This window comes from Corvus moneduloides, chromosome 3 (genome assembly GCF_009650955.1).
Source record: "Corvus moneduloides isolate bCorMon1 chromosome 3, bCorMon1.pri, whole genome shotgun sequence".
Taxonomy (NCBI): domain Eukaryota; kingdom Metazoa; phylum Chordata; class Aves; order Passeriformes; family Corvidae; genus Corvus; species Corvus moneduloides.
This window is the reverse complement of record NC_045478.1, coordinates 37,224,530-37,243,265: the sequence shown is the minus strand read 5'-3', so window position 1 is coordinate 37,243,265 and position 18,736 is coordinate 37,224,530. Positions and strand designations below refer to the sequence as shown.

General features: G+C 42.8%; 1 protein-coding gene across 24 annotated transcripts in view; it reads left to right on the top strand.

Annotated features, from left to right (window-relative positions):
- The first annotated feature begins 2,889 nt into the window (after positions 1 to 2,889).
- The window catches only part of SNAP91 (synaptosome associated protein 91), a 64,400-nt gene continuing 48,553 nt past the window's right edge, over positions 2,890 to 18,736 (top strand). For 21 of the 24 annotated variants that reach the window (XM_032104941.1, XM_032104954.1, XM_032104953.1 and 18 more), the window contains exon 1: positions 3,927 to 4,086. In XM_032104941.1, the coding sequence (XP_031960832.1) occupies positions 3,957 to 4,086 (130 nt within the window). In that variant the 5' untranslated portion in view covers positions 3,927 to 3,956. Of the gene's footprint in view, positions 2,990 to 3,186; positions 3,296 to 3,926; positions 4,087 to 18,736 lie in introns of those variants that run through there. The other 3 variants (XM_032104936.1, XM_032104935.1, XM_032104937.1) reach the window with 3 other exon arrangements.

The window sequence follows — 18,736 nt, the reverse complement described above, 5'->3', positions numbered from 1 at the left end:
GCTTTACATCATCCAAGACATGAGCACATCTGGTGCAGAATTCAGGTGTGAGGTGTGATGAATCAGCCCTTCGACATGCCTCCTTCCCTCCATATGTGTGCTTGAATGTGAGATTAACACAGGCCAATTCTATTTTTCTCAATTCAGATTCAATTAAGAATGATCTTTGTGTCTCAAAATGACTATTCAGTTTGTCATTAATATATCTGCTCTTCTTTAAGGTTTTCATTATGAAGTTGAAAGCACAGTTACAGTAAAGAAAAAAATCACTGATTCTGTGTTATTTTTAACAGCAAGAATCCTTTCCAGCTGTTTATGTGGCCCTCATCTAGACCTCCAGTGCATTCCACCAGCCGAGCTGTGAACCTGGGTTTCACAGAGCCAGCACACCAGGCAACTTCTTGGGACTTCATCTAAAGCTCTCCTGTGAAATGGTAACCCCAACTCTGCATCTATTAAGTCCCGGCAGCTCCCTCCATGGTGCATCCTTATTCAAGATGGTTCCTACTTCCTGCACAGCTTTTACTACAAACATGAACTCCTGTTTTGTGGGGTGGGGTTATTTTTGGGGAGATGGTGGTTGGTTTTAAATCCAAGAGCAATACAGCTTCAGTAGATCACATCCCCTCACTCAGAATTTAAAGAGTACTCATGTTGTCTTGTCTTACCTTCTTAAAGCACCTTAGGTTTTCATTGAGATAATCATGCACCAAAAGTTCAGATAACATGCTTGTCAAGAATGAGATTTGCCTGAAATACCTCAAGAAACTTTCAGGTCAAGTGGTCTTGGTTTGGCTCAACAAAATCTTTGTATGCAGTCAATGGAAGTCCATCCATTGACTTTAAGAAGAAATAGGGGAGTCCTATGTAGAGCAGTACTGAGCAAATGCAACGCAGGTGTAAATAAGACAAATTTTCACAGTGTTTTTTATTCATTACCTTCATTACTTGTTGAAGAATATGCAAGTAGTGGCAGATAAATTAAAATCTTAAAGGGCTTCTGTAATTGCACTATGGTGATTTGTTCCTTTGGGTGCTTGAGATCGTGACTTGCTGCCTTATAACCAAAATACTGGAGGGCTTCTTTATTACTTGCATTTAAATTCAGCTTGCGCTGCATAAATTTTAAGGCAATAGTACAGATTATCTGACTTATCTTTTGGTTCAATATTTTGACAATGTGAAGATAAAAAATTAGCTGAGTATTAACAATCACATTTTTTTGTGACACAGATGAGAATCTCAGTGACAGTAACTGTTGATAACAACACGGACTAGTTCAGAAAGTATCCAGACCTTCACACTGAAGATGTACACTAGACATTAATAAAAGTTGCATCACTAATTAAATACTTTGCCTAGCATAAAGTTGAAAACTATCTTGCTTGCAGGAAATAAAACCATTCTAAATTTCTGCTGTGTAGATTCAACAAATTATCAGTAGATCCCAACTGTTTCTTTCCTCTGAAATCAATTGGGAGTATGACCCCAATAACTGATTGTGAAGTACAGAGGAAAAATTGTTTGTGTACCTCTGCTAAGACATGCTTCTAGCTGCCACAAATCACTCCATTAATGACAAATTCCTAGGCACTGAAGTTAACATTTCTGTGGTAACAGGAACAATTTCCAAATATTACTAAAATTTGTCTGTACTTGAACATGTACTACAGTAATGCTAAAAAATAGAGTATTATCTTTCTGTGCAGCTCCAGGGTTTATTTATTTGCTACTCATTACTGAATAGAGCTGAGGATCACGGACACATTCTCGCTATTGGAATATGAGAGTCTCTCTTATAGGAACATTCAAAGTTTGCAGACTCCTAATGCTGACTGCTAACAGCAATATACACTTTAACATCTTTTTTTTTAAAATTAAATCCCTCTCTATATTCAAGCACTGCCTTTGAGAAAAATTTTGAATCTTGAAATCTAAAAATCTCTATCTGCTCTGCAAAAATGAAGGAGATTTAACCAATACTGAAAATGTGAAAATCCTAACACCTTTCTTCAGTGGTCCAAGGCACCCCATTTTACAGCTATTTTGGAAGAGATTTCCCACAGAAAAGATAACTTGAACTTTTGAACATTATTTTAACAGCATTCCCAAGCTTTCAGGCTACCTAGGACTTTTAAAGCTCTGTGTTGTTAGGGGAAAAAAAAAAAAAAAAAGAATGAAGTAGTGAAAAAGCTGCTGTTTCATACTGTCACAGACCATCCCTTGTCAGTGTTCTGCTCCTAGTATAACAAATGAAAATGGTGCCATATGTCTTTGTATGCAACACAACCCAATTATCACTTGGTGTGCACAACTCTTCAATACTGACTGTACATAATGTTTTCTCCAGCTAATTAATAACATGCACTGACATTGTCTTCTGAAATTTGTTCTTCCGGCAGCTCGAAGTAATTGCTACCAGTGCCATTTCGTTTAGACCCCACCCACTTAAATCACTTTACTCCAAAACTAAGTTCAGCCAATTTATGGTAATATATGTACGCCACATTTCCCAATACTCCACGGATCACTCTGGTATGCTTCAATTACACAATAAATTTGTAGCAATATATCCTCCCGAGTGCAGCTGGGTTGTAACCAAGACCTTTAGGGTATCTTAGATAACAGACAGAAAACCCTTCTGGTGACATATTTCAGATGTTTTTGATAGCAATAACATCATAACAATATTCTGGAGAAATCTCGTCTATGTGCAGTTTTGGGATCCCTCAAGGCACTATTTTAAGCGTTCACGACAGGACCATGATGCAGACGGGGGAAGCATCAGAGGCTTCGGCTCCCCCCAGCCGCGGATCCACACCGGGACAGCCCCCGCGTGGGAGCAACTCCCGCCGGCCGTCCCCGCCGCCACCTCCGGGAAGCGGGATGCGGGTGGGGGAACGGGGTCACCTGACTGCGCCGGGCCACCGATCTGCGGCGGCAGCGGCAGCGCCGCTCGGCTCCGCTCCGTCCCGCCCTCTGCACCGGGGTAGGGGGCGGCGCTGCTGCGGCAGTAGCGCGGGGATTAGACTGCGGGAGGATTAAGCCGCCGGCTGGAAATAGCAGCGTCGGCTCCCGGGCGTGGACGCCCAGCGCATCCCCGGCGGCGGCGGCGGGAGGGGACAGCCCGCCCGGCACCTGGGGCTACCGGGGCCGGGGGGACGGGGGGGGGGTGCTGCGCCGCGGGGCTCCTCGCCAGCGGGCCGGGCCGGGCCGGACAGCGGTCGCGGCGGGGGCCGGCAGTGCCCTCCCCGGAGCGGCGGCAGGAGGACGGGAGGGAAGGACGCGCTGACAGGTCGGCCGCTGGCGCTCGGTCCATCCTGGTGTCCCCCCGCGCCGAGATGCTGCATGGCGCTGGGCGCCGCCGCCGCCGCATCCAGCGGCGCCCCGCTTCCCGGCGCAGGGGGGGGGGTCTCTGTCGGGGCCGGGGGTGGCGGTGGGGGAGGCACCGGGAGGGCAGAACATGGCGCAACGGTGCCATAATCTCCCACCGGGGAGGCGGCGGCGCGGGCGCTGCAGCGGGGCCGGGGCGCGGCGGCGGCTCCTCCGCGGGTCGGCTCGTGGGGCGGGCGCTGCCGAGGCAGGTGCGGGAGGGCTGCCTTCCCCCATCCCGGGGGCTCGCACCGTGTTTGTGTGCAGCCTCCTTCAGCTGCTGTCATTATTTCTCCTTCATGCGTTCCTTGCAACGCCTAAAATACCCTTCTTTCTGCCCCAGGCGGCTTCTAGCGAGGCAGAGGCTTACACAACGGGCGGGGGGGCTGCGCCTCGGGAGGGGCCGGGCTGCCCGAGGGACCATTGTGCGTGTGGCGGGGCTGTGTGAGTGCCCGTGTGCGTGTGCCCCTGCCTGTGCGCGTCCCTGCCGTGCCTTTCCCCCGGCCACAAACCCGGCATCTCCCCTTCCCCTCCCGTGTCTTTCGCCCCTGCAGAGCAGGCAGCAGCCAGCACGCCGTTCGAAGATGTCGGGTCAGACGCTGACAGATCGCATCGCAGCTGCTCAGTACAGCGTTACGGGATCGGCCGTAGCCAGAGCCGTCTGCAAAGCCACCACGCATGAAGTGATGGGGCCCAAGAAAAAGCACCTGGACTGTGAGCATCCCTTTTTGTTTCCCCAGGGAAGGCCCGGGGCTGAGGAGCCTGCCCGCAGGGCACTCTAGTGGGCCTTTGAGCCGGCTGGCTGTCACGCTTGCTCTAATCCAGCTTGCAGAGCGTAAGGGTGATGGGAAATCTCCAGGAGAGGATGAGTTATTATTGCATTTCTTCTCTTATTGCATAATACTGCTCTTTCGGCCATTTTTTTTTTCTCATGACCTCTTGCCTTTTATCCAGGAAGAAAGTGGAAAGAGCACCTTATGGAGCAGGGGCTTGGGAAGAGGGGAAGGAATTGGACACAGGGAAAAATGGACGCACACTTGTCACTGCCTACTTCTGTCAGGATTAAGCTAGGATGAGACATACATAAATGATATTCCCAGAGCTGGCCAAGCACCAGTGGGGCTTGAGTGGGGCCATCTCCACAACCTTCTGAAGAGGTTCGGATGATGGTGTGCTTAAATGGCAAGGCACTGGGATAACGCCGTGCTGTAGATCGGGACAACCTTTGGAGAGTTTAAGGGCTGTTGCTGAGGTCCCAAATATCTGACAGCAACTTTGTGAGCTATCCACTAGTTTGCATCCTGTTTTATTAAAGATGTCTGTTGGCTTTATCTCAGATTTATGATGTATTCTGGAGTGACATAAGCTAGTTAAGGCATGAAACAAGGTTGAGGCAAAACATTTATCGGAAAACGATTAGCTAGTCATGTTTCGTCCTGACGATTTCGTTTCAACTGTCAGTCCCTGCTTGGAGACAGCAAGTAGTAGAATGGTGAAAGAATTTCGTCATATGATATTAATTGGCCTTGTTTACCACTCTTATCTCTGTCCAGCATTGAAGTTGGCAGATCAACAGCAGGTGTTAATATCTAAAACTAAGTGGGTTTCTCGTGGTTTTTTTGGACGTGGTAAGACGTACTTTCAAGTGAAGATCAGCAGGTTTTACACCAGGCAGTCTCTTGGCTGCTGGCCATTACTAAATATTGCTGGTGCAGGTGTTTGTGGGTACAGTTCTGATGATGCAGTGTTTGTTAAAAGGAGGTAGCATTACTTCTGGAAAATAATTCCAGATTTCACTTTTAATGACTTCGTAGCTTACCCTCCAAGTGCCAAAGAGTGGGCTGGTCTTTCAGTATATCTAGATACTCTTGCATATATGTCCAAGAAATGCTGATGTAAGCAGCGTTGACTGAAGACTCACTGGAGTCTAAACTGTTGTTTAAATAGATAATTGGTCATGATATCATGTATTCTGTCATGTTTTCTTGTATATTTTAAAAAATCATCTTGGTTATTGATGTCTGTCCTATGTTGTGTGGTAGCTGTCAACACTCTTTAATCTGTAGGCTCTGTCTGGACTGTCCTATGCAGACCGTATCTGTTACTAGAAGCTTTAGCTTAAAAAAAGCATAGCTCATGTATTTAAAAGCATGCTGTGCCTCTGTGTTTCTGTGTGTATGTACATATATATAAATAAAAGTACTATCTGGAATAGGCAGGATTAAAGTGAGGTAGAAATAATCTACCGGTGTTATATTAAGGACTGTAAAGGGTCTGTGTTTGGATATTGGTGCTAATATTACTACTTAAGAAAGTGGTTGTAGTGGAGACAGAAGCCAGTAGAATTCCACACAATTTCATACCTACCCGCATGTCACACATACAAGAGGAAGAAAAGTTATAATTTCTTGGGAAGACATATGCCTGCTCATTTTTCTTTCTATTTTACAAGCTGTAAATAACAGTTCAGAGTTTAACTGGCTGGGTGCATTTCAAGTTGGATAAGTAGCATTTGAAGATGTGAAGGATGAAAGGTAAAAACTTCCCAGTGCCTTACAGTAAGTTTTATGTCAAGGTATGAAGGATTTAGATGATTAAAAATTCAGGTTCATCACAGAGAGTGATGGTTGGAGTGGTACTTCATGAAGAGCTCTAATTCTGGTATTAATGTTGGGATTCTGTGTCCTTAGGGAACTCCATAATTTTATTTAGTGTCTTAGTGGCCAGGTGTCAAGTCACACAACCTCTCTTCCACTGCCCTACTTAACAACTGGGCTTTGTAAATGAAATTGAGAGATCAACTATTTCACATGGGTTAAGTAGTCCTGTAAGGATAGGACACAATGATGCCTGTCCTCATATGTTTTCTGCAGAAGATACTAATTCCAGAGGGTTATAGGGAGATAATAGGTGACAAGGTGAGAGGTGGTATGTAAGGAAGGGAGAAAAGAACAGAATTAATGTCTTCAGTGTAGAAAAGCTGAGCTGCTAAGTGTTTACTTTTGTGTGGTTTTCTGTACTTGCTGTAGATTTCAAATACAGACTGTAATATAGATGCTGCTGTCCTTTGGTGTGGGCTCTGGGTGCTGGACAGGCTTGTCTTGTAAAGAAGTACTAAAGTATCATTTGGTTGCTATCATATGCTTATTAACAGGATTTACCTTTTGCTTGAACTCCAGATCTCCTACTAGTGAATTTGCAGCAACTGCTGGAAGTAGTGCCAGATGGCATTAAATGAGTTTCTCAAGTCCCTGTGGGGGGAAAAGGAATGTAAAGCTAGGATGCTCTGATGGTTTGGGACGGTTGAGCTCTGACCATTTTGGACTTATAAAACTGTTGGCATCCAAAAGTTGTCTTAAAATCACCACAATGATATGGATTCCTATCCCTCAGCTAACCAATGTTTGTTAGCTAAATTACTATTCCTGTGAAGAAATGGGGAATTAAGAACTTTATTTTGATGCAGTGAGAAGGGCCATTGCAGAGTGGGTGAATGAGGCATATGGTCTACATTAAGGATATATAAACTTATAATTCAAGTGGGAAGGCAATCCTTGTGCACAGCATAGGAGTTTGATTCTTAGAATTGTTCTGAAAGACGTGTTAAGGCTTCACCAAGGGTTTAATTGTGTGGGACAAGACTGCTTCCAGCCTCAAATGGGAATGACTCTGATGGTATCAAGAGGGAGATGCTTTTGGAGAAAGGAAATAACATGACTTCCAAATGTGAAAACACATGATAGATGAGGGGAAAGTAGTTGATCTCAGCTCTTTTCATAGAATCTCACTCAGAAACAGACCTTCAAGTTTTCATTTAGGGAAGTGAACTGAAAACTAGTGAGGCTGTTGCATCTGCAGGTGGTTGTAACAAGTTCCTGTTTGTGAAAATGATAAAAATGGCTGGGATTTTCCTTGACTTATTTTGCTGAGTGAATTGCTTTGCAGCAGGAGGAAGTTCTGCAGTGTGTATTCTGAGAAGACCACATGTGTCTCCTGACTCCTTCAAAATAATTCTCATAAGGTAGAAGACCCTCCCAGAAGCCTGATCAAGAGCTGGGAGATGTTTGTGAAAAGTGGAAGCAAAGCAGATGAAGATCAGGATTTGATTTTCTGTGGCTGTGGAGATGACCTGTGTATCTGCTGTAATTTATTTTCATCCCAAGTTTAGTTTTGCATATTTGCATGTACCTGGCAAGGAGAGGCTCTAAAAAGAAGTTTATGGTTTAATTCATGGTGGTAACTGAACTTGCAGGGTGGTGTCTGTATTTTGCTTATACAGACACTTCTTTCCTGCAGTGTTCTACCTTCTGCAATCTCTACGGCTGACCTAACAAGTTTGAGTCACTGTGGTCTTCAGTGTTGAAATAGAAGTGTCTGTTGACCAAAAGCAGTGCATCAAACTTTTTTGCCTAGGCTTGTAAAGATGAAGTTGCTAGGTCCCACAGGTTAGCCTTAGAAACCTCTGTCTTATTCCTGATGAATATCTGTCTCTGTTTTTGGGAAAGGTGGGGGTCACTGGAACTGCCTTGAGTCCCTAGACTTCAGTGTCTGTTGACTCGGTGGGTTAAAGGATAAGGTTGACCAGGATGTGTATATTTCAGAAGTAGTTTGCTGTTGAAGTGATTTGGGGAGTGTTCCAAGTGTGTTGGCACTTGTGGCCCTTTCCTAGCGGGAGGAGTGCAGATGTACTGCATTGCTCTGCAGTCCAGGTGACACTCGGTCTTTACGGCTGTGGGAGAATCGTCAAGAACATTGCCAAGCACGGAGTCCCTGCACACAATGGGCTTAATCCTTCACACTTTACTAATGCAACTGCTTTTATGTCTCACTGTATCTTGTACTGCAGTAATTTGTCACAGTTTCTGTGTGTGAGAAAACTGACTTTGTTTAAATGTTACCATTGAAGATCAGCTGGAATACTCTGTCTTGGCTTTTGTTGTCATAGCTGGTGTGGATGTTATAGTGTGAGCTCCTCTGTCACCCCAATGAATTGCTCTCACACCTGAAAAGAAAAAAATCCAAGCAAGCAGTTATTTTCTTTAATTCTTTATTGGATGTTGGATTAGCACATTTATTGTGTGTAAGGACTCATCATCAATTTTTGTGTTGAATGGCTGTTTCTGTGGGCTTCTACCATGTCCTTTCCCAAAAGGGTATTGAAGACACACTTCATTTGGAGGCATGTAGATCTCTGAATAGGAGTAGAAATGTCTGTCATGGGTAAGGGGAGGTAATAAGAAGGCTTTTTAGATTAGTTGTTCTTGAGTATTTAAGTGGCATTAACTTTCAATTCCTCCCCCAGCCTCATACTGTTTTTAAGGCATGTGTAATTCCAAGAGAAGACTGCCCTTTTAATCAAGCTAAGACTTAGCTAATTTTTCAAAATATGCTTGAATCAGAGTAGAAGTTTGAATTCATGTTAAGATCCAGATGTTGAAATATGGGCAGGATCACTTGATCCTGTGGATCTCAACTGTTCTGTGTGCAAATTGTCTTATGGTGCAATGCCTAAGAAAAGGAAGAGGGAAGATGAGGGAACAGAAAAGTGAGTAGGCACTGTAATGTTAAACTTTTTTCATCTAAGCAGTGTAACTTGATAAAGATTGACTAGTCCTGAGGGCATGTATTCTTAGTCTTTTTCAATAGTAAGAAAGATCTTTCTGTTAAACATGCTTTGTCAAGGTCATGGATGACAAATTCTGGGACAAGTCAGGTCTTTCTATTGTATTGACTTCCACTGTAGACCTTGATGGAGTAGCTGTTTATGAGATGGTCAGGATCCCAGTGACCAGAGACTTCTATTTAGTAGTTGAGTGTGTTTCATAATAATCTCATAGTGTTTCTCTCTTAGATCTGAGGTGGCAGCAGTTGAACATCTTCTAAATGACAATAACAAAAATATGCGGATTTGATTGATTTTCTGTGTTTTGATTTCATCTATGTCTCTGATTTCCCAGCCTCACTCTTAAACCCTGTATCTTCTGTGCATGCCATACATGGGCCTGTCACTCTAGTGAGGAGTTCTGTGAAGTCTCCAGGAAAATGCTCAGGAAGTGTGGTCAGCCCATGCTTCTGTGTCTCTGCCATGTGAAGGATCCCCTGAAGCGCTTAAAAGTAGATGACAGCATAGTTTTGAAGGGCATAAAGCATTTTGAAGGCTACTCATTTTCTCTGCTTCTTGCTGGATTGAGAAATTGGTAGCCAAAGAGGAGAATTTCCTGCATCACGGTTCCTACTTTTGAAGAAATGGTAGTATAGTAGAGGCACACTGCTTCTAATATTTTTCTACTGCTGCTCAAGATTCTTGAGACTCCTTTGCTCTTCCTGCCCTGCTTACCTTCCCCAGTGCTGGGTGTCTGTGACAAATTGTTGGCTGCAGGGCTGGCCTCTATGAGAAGAGACCAGGACCTGCTCTGTGCCAGACACAGCCAGCTCCATGGTGGATCTGCTGAAATACCCAGCTAAGCCCATCCACCAAGTTTGTGGCATCATGAGGAAAACAAACCCACGAAAAAGCAGAAAATACTTGACAGACAGAGGAAGTGGGAAAAGGAAATGGCAAAGGGTACACCAAGGTTAGAGGTAGAGCAGAAGGTACAGGATGCACTCCATGGTGCTGAAGCAGATATCCTCTGAGACCTGTGGAAGAGACCCCTGTTGTCAGAAGTCACAGCTCCAGCATTTCCCAGTGCTACCAAAACCTTGCCTTGTACATTGAGTTCATTCCCTGTCACCGAAGAAAATAAAGGGATAGACCTTCCTCAGTCAGCTGTGGACATACAGTATTGCTGAAGGAGCTGGCTCCAGTATTTCTGAGGATGGGGAAAAATTGGGGCTGGAGTGACGACATTATATCCCTTCCCTCAGCCTTACTGTAGCCTAAAGGTGAGTCCAAACAGTACCAAACAGTATCCTTAAGTTACCATGCCCTGTTCCTTTTTTGGAGCACAGATCAGGATGCTGGTAAGGGTGGAAAAGCACAATTTCTATTGTGTGCCTAGCGTAAGTACAGGGGTCTCACCAGTGAGTGATAAACCTTGCATCTCCACGCTTCAACACATGGCATGCAGATTAGGAATAGTATCCTGCCTGGTTTGGAGAGAGGGGTTTCAAATACCATAAAAACTAAACAGCAAGGAGTAAAGCAAGGCAGGAAATCAGGGTCTGAATCTCAGGGCAGGACATATAAAGGAAAGGATGGGTCACCTGGCACAGGACTGAACCCTGAACTCAGACTAAATGAGATGATAGAAGAAGCCTTCTTGGTAGCCTTGCGGACAGTGGTCTGTAGCGCAGGGTTTGCAGCAGTACTTCTGTTCCTCTGAGTCAGCAGTACCAGCAAGATTGCAGTGTGAAGCCTCACTGGTAAACTGATATTAGAGTATCACACCCCATCAGATTCGGCACGGATGCTTGGTTTTCCTTCTGTCCAAAATTTTGCTTGGATGAGAGCTGGTGGCTTAAATTAACCTGAATAAACCAGATGTTGGAAATTGCTGGAAGACAACTGGAATACTTGCCACAGGCTAGCTTGTCACTTTGCAGAGTATGGTAAGGTCTGCTTTTTCTGGAATCTTGCAAACCATATGCTAGACCCTTAAAACAGTTTTTAATGCTTTTAATTTTGCTATTTTGATCCTGTTTACTTCAGAGCTGGCTGAAAATACTCAAAATCAATACAAAACATGTTTTGCTTGTGCTCATAAAGTCTTCTCTTTAGATTGTGAAACACATTTACTGAAGCAGTTGAGAGCTGTAGTTCAGTAAGAGAGGGAATATACTATACTATCCATCTGCACTAGCATCACAAGTGATATTGGACATCAGCCTTGAAATGAATGTAGGTGGAATACTAGAACAGCATTTTCTAGGCTGCTGGCAAATGGGGCATTCACTGGGCATCTGAGGCTCACAGTTTAGTTGTAGGCACAGGAAATGACAGTGCACAATATTAGCGCTTCCTTCTGGACCAGCCACGTCTAAATGCCCTCCTGTTTCTCTTTTCTGCCCAGGATAATGTGATGTCATGCTTTGTTGTAGGTTATATCTCTATCTTAATTAGTTTAATGAAAGGGATTGGATGCTAAAAGGTCCTGATGTTATGCTAATGTTGTGTGTTTATGTAATTTTTACTCTGGCCATCTGAGCTGAGGCAGCATGTCAGTCAGTTGCCTTTCCTAGAGTCTATTTTTTCTAGCTATTGATAAAACTCAAATGTGTTACGATGGTTTTTGTAGAGGGGATTTTGTGAGTAGATAGACATGATCATGCTTGAAGACCACCAAACCTTGCCACCCATGTGTACTGAGAACTGCAGGTTGCTGACAGGACATGTCTGCTTGGGTGTGACTTGTGGCAATCAACTCCTTTTGGTCGTGAGCCAATATGCAAAATTACCACAGGTAAAAAGCAAATTGGCAGGAACTCCTGTGTTGCAATTGGACCACAGAGCTCCAACAAAACAGTTAAGCCATATGCTTTGACAAGGTTGCTCTACTGACTCAGAGAAGGAATTGAAAAAGAAAACAATGTTCTTTGCTCCTTGTTTCTAAGTGTTTAGGAGACTAGGTTATGGCTGAGATGCAAAACACTGATAAGGGTAGATTGGAGAGTTTGGTGTCTACTTGAGCTAAGATTGTTGTACCATACAAATAAAGGACCAAAGGACATGTCTTTTCAAGAAAGTGTCTTAAACTTTTCTGTCCTAAGAAGTGATACAAGGCTGTGGCTTGACTACTGACAGTACAGTACATCACTTCAAACTGACTCTTGGCTTGCCACGAGCGCTGATGACACGATGGCAGCAGGTGCTTCCGTAGCAGATGGTCAGGGGTTAGCCTGCAGAGCCTGGCAGGCTCCTGGTGCCTCTGGCATAGTTTTGTTATATATCTTAAATCACTCTGATAGTTTACAGAATGTTCTGAAATGGTCGTCCACAGAAGTGAGAGAAAGACATGACTGCTCAAAGCATGAATAAAACATGCTGACTTGTCGCCCACCTTGTTTAAATGTATGCAAGTTGACAAGTTTAGAGGAAGGTCCTCAGAAGAAGGCAGTGGTCGGGGATCCTGCCACAGTGCAGGACAGCACTAGGAGGGTGCACGTCTTAAGCATTGTTGAGGAGCCGACGTAGATGCACTTCAGTGTGAGTTCAAACTGATTTTAACGGGACTCTTCCTTTCACTTCTTCCTCCAGGAAGTGTAGGACTTGTGTGAAAGGGACAAGCCAGCTGGTCTGTTTCCTGCCTCTGAAGGCTGCTGTTTCTCATTACATATGGTCAAATATAGATGAAGACGTTAACCTGTCATTGCATCAGTCCTTTAGCAACCCTGAAGTTTTCAAATCCAACCTTTTCAAATGGAGACTTGGGTTTGGATCCTGTTGTATGACTCTGGAATCCAAAGTATGTTTATTGTGCCTGTAGCTCTTAATTTAAATTTTACAGTTTCATCTAAATGCATTTATAGGAAAATGTACATTCTGTTAAGAGACAGCAAGCCAGAAGGAACTCAGCATATTTAGTGTGCCAGTGTTTAGAAAACATTTACATTTTATCATGAGTTGTGTTTTGTTGTGAGCAAGTGAAACAATGGTATTTTCATGTGTGAGCCTTGCCTGTGACTTTCTGATCTGATCTTTCATTCTATGAAATGACTATGAAAGACTACATTAGAGTTTTTCTGGTTTTGCTAAGTTGATTTAAATTTCAGATTGCTTTTTTGTTTGTGAATGGCAAGAGTGTTAACAGGCAAGGTTTGCTGTGTTTGTAATAGGTGAGTTTAAAGAGCTGCTTCTTGTTAATCCAAAAGCTGGAAATTGCTTAGACAGTATTATGAGAAACTACCTTTCAAATATCATGCTCTATATCATGCTTAGAAATTAAATTAGCACTTCTGGGTATTCCAATCCAGAGATCTGACTCGGCAAAAAGCTTCACTGCCTGGGTGTGAGCCTGTGTGATGGATTCCAACTTCCTCACTCATCAATAGCTTGATAGGAGACTTCTACTGCCAGTGGCAAATGCATCATCCAGAGGCATTGGTGACTTCCAACTGTTGATAGCTACTTAATACTGTCAGGTTTTTTTAAATGTTAGTAGTCCTCACTGTATCTTCTACCTCTCAGGTGGATGTTCCATTGAATTTAGCAGATTTTGGGTTTTTTTGCAACATCAGGAAATCTGCAGTATGTGAAAGGCGGCTGGCTCATGTTGAAGAGTCAAGTCTATTGGAAGTAGAATTTAGTTTTTTGAGAATTTTTGAGACTTAAACTCACCTGTGTGGCAGAAGCAAAGGATTATTGTTTAGCTGATGTAGTACAAGGGAATGGACATCAAGGAGTTGCACGGTTTCATATTTTACCTTTTTTTCTTAACTATGAAGGATCAGTCATTTCGTTAAAAAGACTGTTTTAAGGCACAACATTCACATATGAGGCAGCCATCTGGTTTTAGGAACTCTTCTGCTTCATGGTAGATACCATGGATACAAGACAATGGATTGAAATGATAGCAACCGTGTTAGAAAGTACTTGCTTCTTAGTTGGAGCTGCTTCAGTGTGCTTCCAGGAGGTCATACTGTTGCACTGGCTTGTGCAGAGGTTTGCATGACTCTTGGTTTCTTTTTCCTACATGTATGTTCATGTTTTCAACAGGGCTGCCTGCATGGTTGTGGGCATTTCATTCCTGGTGAAGAATTTCAGGTTGTGTCATTCTGTGGCATCCACTGATGAACAAACTGACAACTCTGAGAATAATCCTGCTGAGGGAGTAGGAAAAGCATGGACCATGGTCTGGGTATTGAGTAAGATGTGTCATCTTCTGAGGCTGCCTACCCAACTGATCTCTTTCTAGCATAAAGTCTGTAGCTAATTACCATGGCACTGAAGTTGCTTGCACATTTTCTCATCCCCACCCAATTTTTTTTGTTTTGTTAATGTATTCCCAACATGTAACAGCTAAGTACTGGAGCTGGAACATCAGGCTTCTTGCAATATATTTTCAGTCTTGTTCAGCTTTTTAGGGGATTACAAATTGCTGTTCTGGGCAGAGTTGATAGGCTAGTGATAGTTTCATTTCTACAAGTTTATTAAAAACAAATGGTCTTCTGAGGAAAGGAGATAATTTGGGTGTAGAATTCTTCTCAGATTCCAGCATGGCAACTGAAAGAGCTCTGCTACCATGCCTCAGCTGATTATCACTTTCTGACAGATATGCTTGGAGTGTAAGATCAGCCCAGCATGTAAAGGCTGATTAGAAAATGCCATAGTGCAGAGATTACAGTAAATGGCCCAGTGCAACTGAGGCAAACATGAAATTCTTGTGTTTCTAGTGTAGCTGTACTCTCCGCTAAAAGGTGAAGTTGATCCTGTTACTGCTATTCCAGCAAGCACCCAAGTGACAAGAGTTATGAGTTGATACAACCAACAGGTAATGTTAGGGGTTGGTCACTTTCATGGAAGGATAATCATAGGCCACAGCTGGAATCCTGATATCAGGTTGTGGATGTCCCTAATGTCAGTAGGCAATTGACAGTAGTCGTTTCAGTAGATTTTATTGACTGTTATCCTTCTAAGCAATAATCTTGTGACTCTACAATGCCTTTAAAATTGCTTTGTTGTTTGCAGCAAGAGCTAGGATGCAAGAGAACTGTCACTTTAATGCTTGCATGGAGGGAGAGAACAATTCCCTTAGAGGAAATTGAATAAATGATTTGAAGGCTTGGCAGAAGATTGGCTGGTGGTTGCAGTTTCGTCTCTAAATTAATGTGTATTTGGTTAAGGCTTCCAGGTTTGAAGTGTTGAAGGAAATGTCTTGTAGAATGTGGTCTGAGATTTGCCATGCAGGATGAATGTTCCTTTTCATGCAAAGTTATTGGTCAAAAGCTATTTGTAATGTTAGCACGGTTTTTCCATGTCTCTTCTCCCCCTAGAGTTTGGCATCTAAGATGCCATATTACAATAGGGTGGGAAGTAGCATTTCTCCAAGACAATTGCTATTATATTTTAACTTTATAACCTTTGGTTGGTGTCCACCAAATGGAATTTTGCATATCCTAAATTATTAAGGGCTATACAAAAAAGGTAGTGCAACGATGATTTGTGGCTCAGCTCTTACTTCCAGTAAATCAATAAAATAGAGAAGTGGCACATTTAGCTCCAGAATTACTTGGTGTTTCGTATCAACTTAAGCAGAAATGCTTAATTCTTGTATTTGAGCAGAAAAATGCATGTTTCTGTTGAGCTACTTGTGGAGCAGGATTTGTATGGAAGGAGGATTGGAAGTGGGTTCTGTGGGTTAGAGGGAAAGATCATTAAAGCTGTGATTTCTCATCTTTCCTCCACTTTGCTGAACTTGTATTTTTGCCCGAGACAGATTCTTTGGTATTCAAAGTGAGTGAATTCTGTACAAACGAGGTTCAAGATTGAGCTTCTTACGACTTTGGACAGGGAAAAGTTTCCATGCTTAATAGCTAATACTTTTCCTACAGTGATGATGCTTAAAAAAGCTGTGATAGCTGTAGTTGGGAAGAAAGCAGGCAGAATTCTTGGACCATGGGGCTTCTTCCCCTTTGTTTAGTGTTCTGACTTCATATGTGTGAGGTTAAAAAGGTGCTTTCCATAGCATGTTTATAGTAGAAAGTTTGTGTAGCCTATCTGCTGTTACTCCAGATATGTAATTCCTGAGTAAAAATGAAACTTCTATTCTTCTGACTGGTTGGGTCATGGGTGTCAGCAAGGTCTCAGACTTTATTCATAAAATATATTAATCGCTAATTAATTAGCAGTCTTAATGACTATACTTAAAACCTCAGTGACATCTCCTTAAAACTGAGCTTCTGCAGGTGTCCTGAATGTCTCCTTTCAGTTGTACTACTCCCCTTGTAAACATTAAAGGTCGTGTGTGCTGTTCTCCCCCAGAGGCAGTGGAGCTCTGAGTTCTGGGAACTTCTCTTTTACGTAAAAAATATTCATAGTTCATGAAACTTGAAGGAATTGCTTAAAGCAAGATCTTTATTTTTAATCACGCCTTGCCCCCATTATTAAGTACTTAGAGAGACAGCTGCTGTGGTTGCACCCTTTTAGATCCAGCAGAAGACCATCTGGTGATTGGCTTTTATTTCCTGTTTCCAAGAGAGCTGAACCTGAACCTCTCAGGAGGAAAAGCCATACATATAAATAATTAAGGACCAGAGGGAACACAAGTGCAGCATAACTGAGGTAACACTGCTAATGAGCTAGGGTGATTTTTGCAGGTGACTTAAAGCCAAATAACTTGCCTTGATATGTTGGTTAAGGAGGGGTGCAAACCATATGGAAGTATGTTGGAATAAAATCCAGCAATGTGTATGGGCAGTAGATTTTTCACTTTGTTTCAAAATAGGTATTTGATACTATAGGAGGTGGTGCAACGTTGTATTTAAAAAGGAGCAGTGAGATAGTAAGATGATTCTAAGGCTAATTAAACTCTCAGGCAGAGAAATTGGAGGATGCTTCAAGAGAAATTTGCTCGTACTCAGTCATTTACCCTGTCTGCAGACCCTTCATGTGATTGATAGGTTCTGCAAAACACTTAATACTATGGGTAGTAAAATATGCCTGTGAGTAGGCAGAAAGGAAGAAATTGTATATAAAAACTTGGTGTGGGGTGCTGTTGTGTGGTTCCAAGATTGATTTTTGTGACCTCTCAAACTTCAGGATCTGCAGCAAGTATTTGTCCTCACAAGAGTCTGAGATATATTTTGGAAGGAGGAGATCTTTGAAGTAAGGCTGGAGAGAGGAGGTAGCAGTCCCCCGAGGGCTACAGCTGCATTATTGGGAGTCTATAGTACCTGGAGAGCACGTGCTCAGTGGAAGATTGTGTTTAGGTTTGTTGAGTTGTCATAGGCATGGAGGTTCCAAGGCAATATCTAAAAGATGCTGGACTTTGATAAAGGGTAGGCTTGCTGGCATCAAGGTGAGATGCAGCAACCCTTGAGGCAGAATTTTGGGGAGGAAGGAGGAGACAGCATGGACTGCTGTTCTGCTTGGGGTGATTGTTACAAGCCAGATCAACTTGTGTGTTTGTGTAGACAGGGCAAGCTGGAAGTGAAAAGAATAAATGATAAATTATATTCTCAGAAATGAATTCCAAACTCTTTTCTGTGGAATTGCCTGATAGTCAAAGTCAACAACATTCAAATTATCTAATGTTCTTATGAGCAACTGTTGTAGAAGCAGAAACTGGTAACTTTGTTCTGCTTTCCAGTACTGTTTTGTGGTCAGGTGTCTGTAGATATGGAAGTTCAGCTCTTGCACTGGTTAGCACAATGCGGTAGTAGCTTCCTAATACAGTTCTGTCTTGCAGGGGAGGAACTGTACTCTTACTTGCCTATTTAACTTTCTTAGTTGATGCTTGAAAACTCTTACTCTGAGCTACTTCTTTCTGTTCTTGGCTAGCCTGAATTTGGAACAATCCTGCATTTCCTTTTCGATGGGTTCAAGGCATTATTTAAATACTTACAAGTGAGAAAAAAACATCCTGAAGACTATTTGCAGCATTTGAGTAATAGCTAGGAAGGTCTGTAAGGGGGTTACTGTTGGAGAGATTTGACAAAGTTTGGGAACTGAATGTATGACACAGCTCAGATGCTGAGGCAGCTTGTGTGTTAATTCAGTCTGGAATGACAGCTGCTCTTAAGCTGGCACTGATATTCCTCTGAACAGGGAGGTCTTGTGCGCTGCTGCTGTTTCTCTGCATACTGGAATGTAAATTGTGAATAATTAATCATGAACTGGAAATCCCAGGTCTGCTTATTAAAGAATTGGGGGGCGGGGGGGAAGGCTGAAACAAACCAGGAAAAATCCCTGCCCAGATCCAGAATACAATCTGGAAAGGAAGAGGACTAAGAGAGATTGTTTAAAGTATTGTATAATCTCTCTCTTTAAGAAAACAAAAAACTAGAAACTAGTTTTTAATGAGACTGAAAGAGTCTGGAATTCTGAAATCTTTGAAATGTTCTTACTGTTCCCTTTTTTCACCTTATGGGCTTAATAAACACTAAGCTGGTCCCATCTTTTAGTGGGCTCTTCAAAATGCCATGAAGAGAGAGCTTAACTTACTTCAGTCTGCCTCACTGAAGTCTCTCCCATTCTTCCTCTATTAGGCAGGTTCGTCTTTTTATTAATGGAGGTGTTAATTAGGGAAGAGAAGTAAACCTAGAGTATGATTAAATTTCAATTGTCTTAAGTCTGGGTGTAAAAATTGGCCTGTCCAAGAGCTTAAAGATTGTTGTTTAGATTTAAGTTATGGTGTCAGAGAATTGACAACCATTTATTTCTTCTGTGTGCATTGATTTTCCATCTCAAAGCTTAACTAGAAAAAGT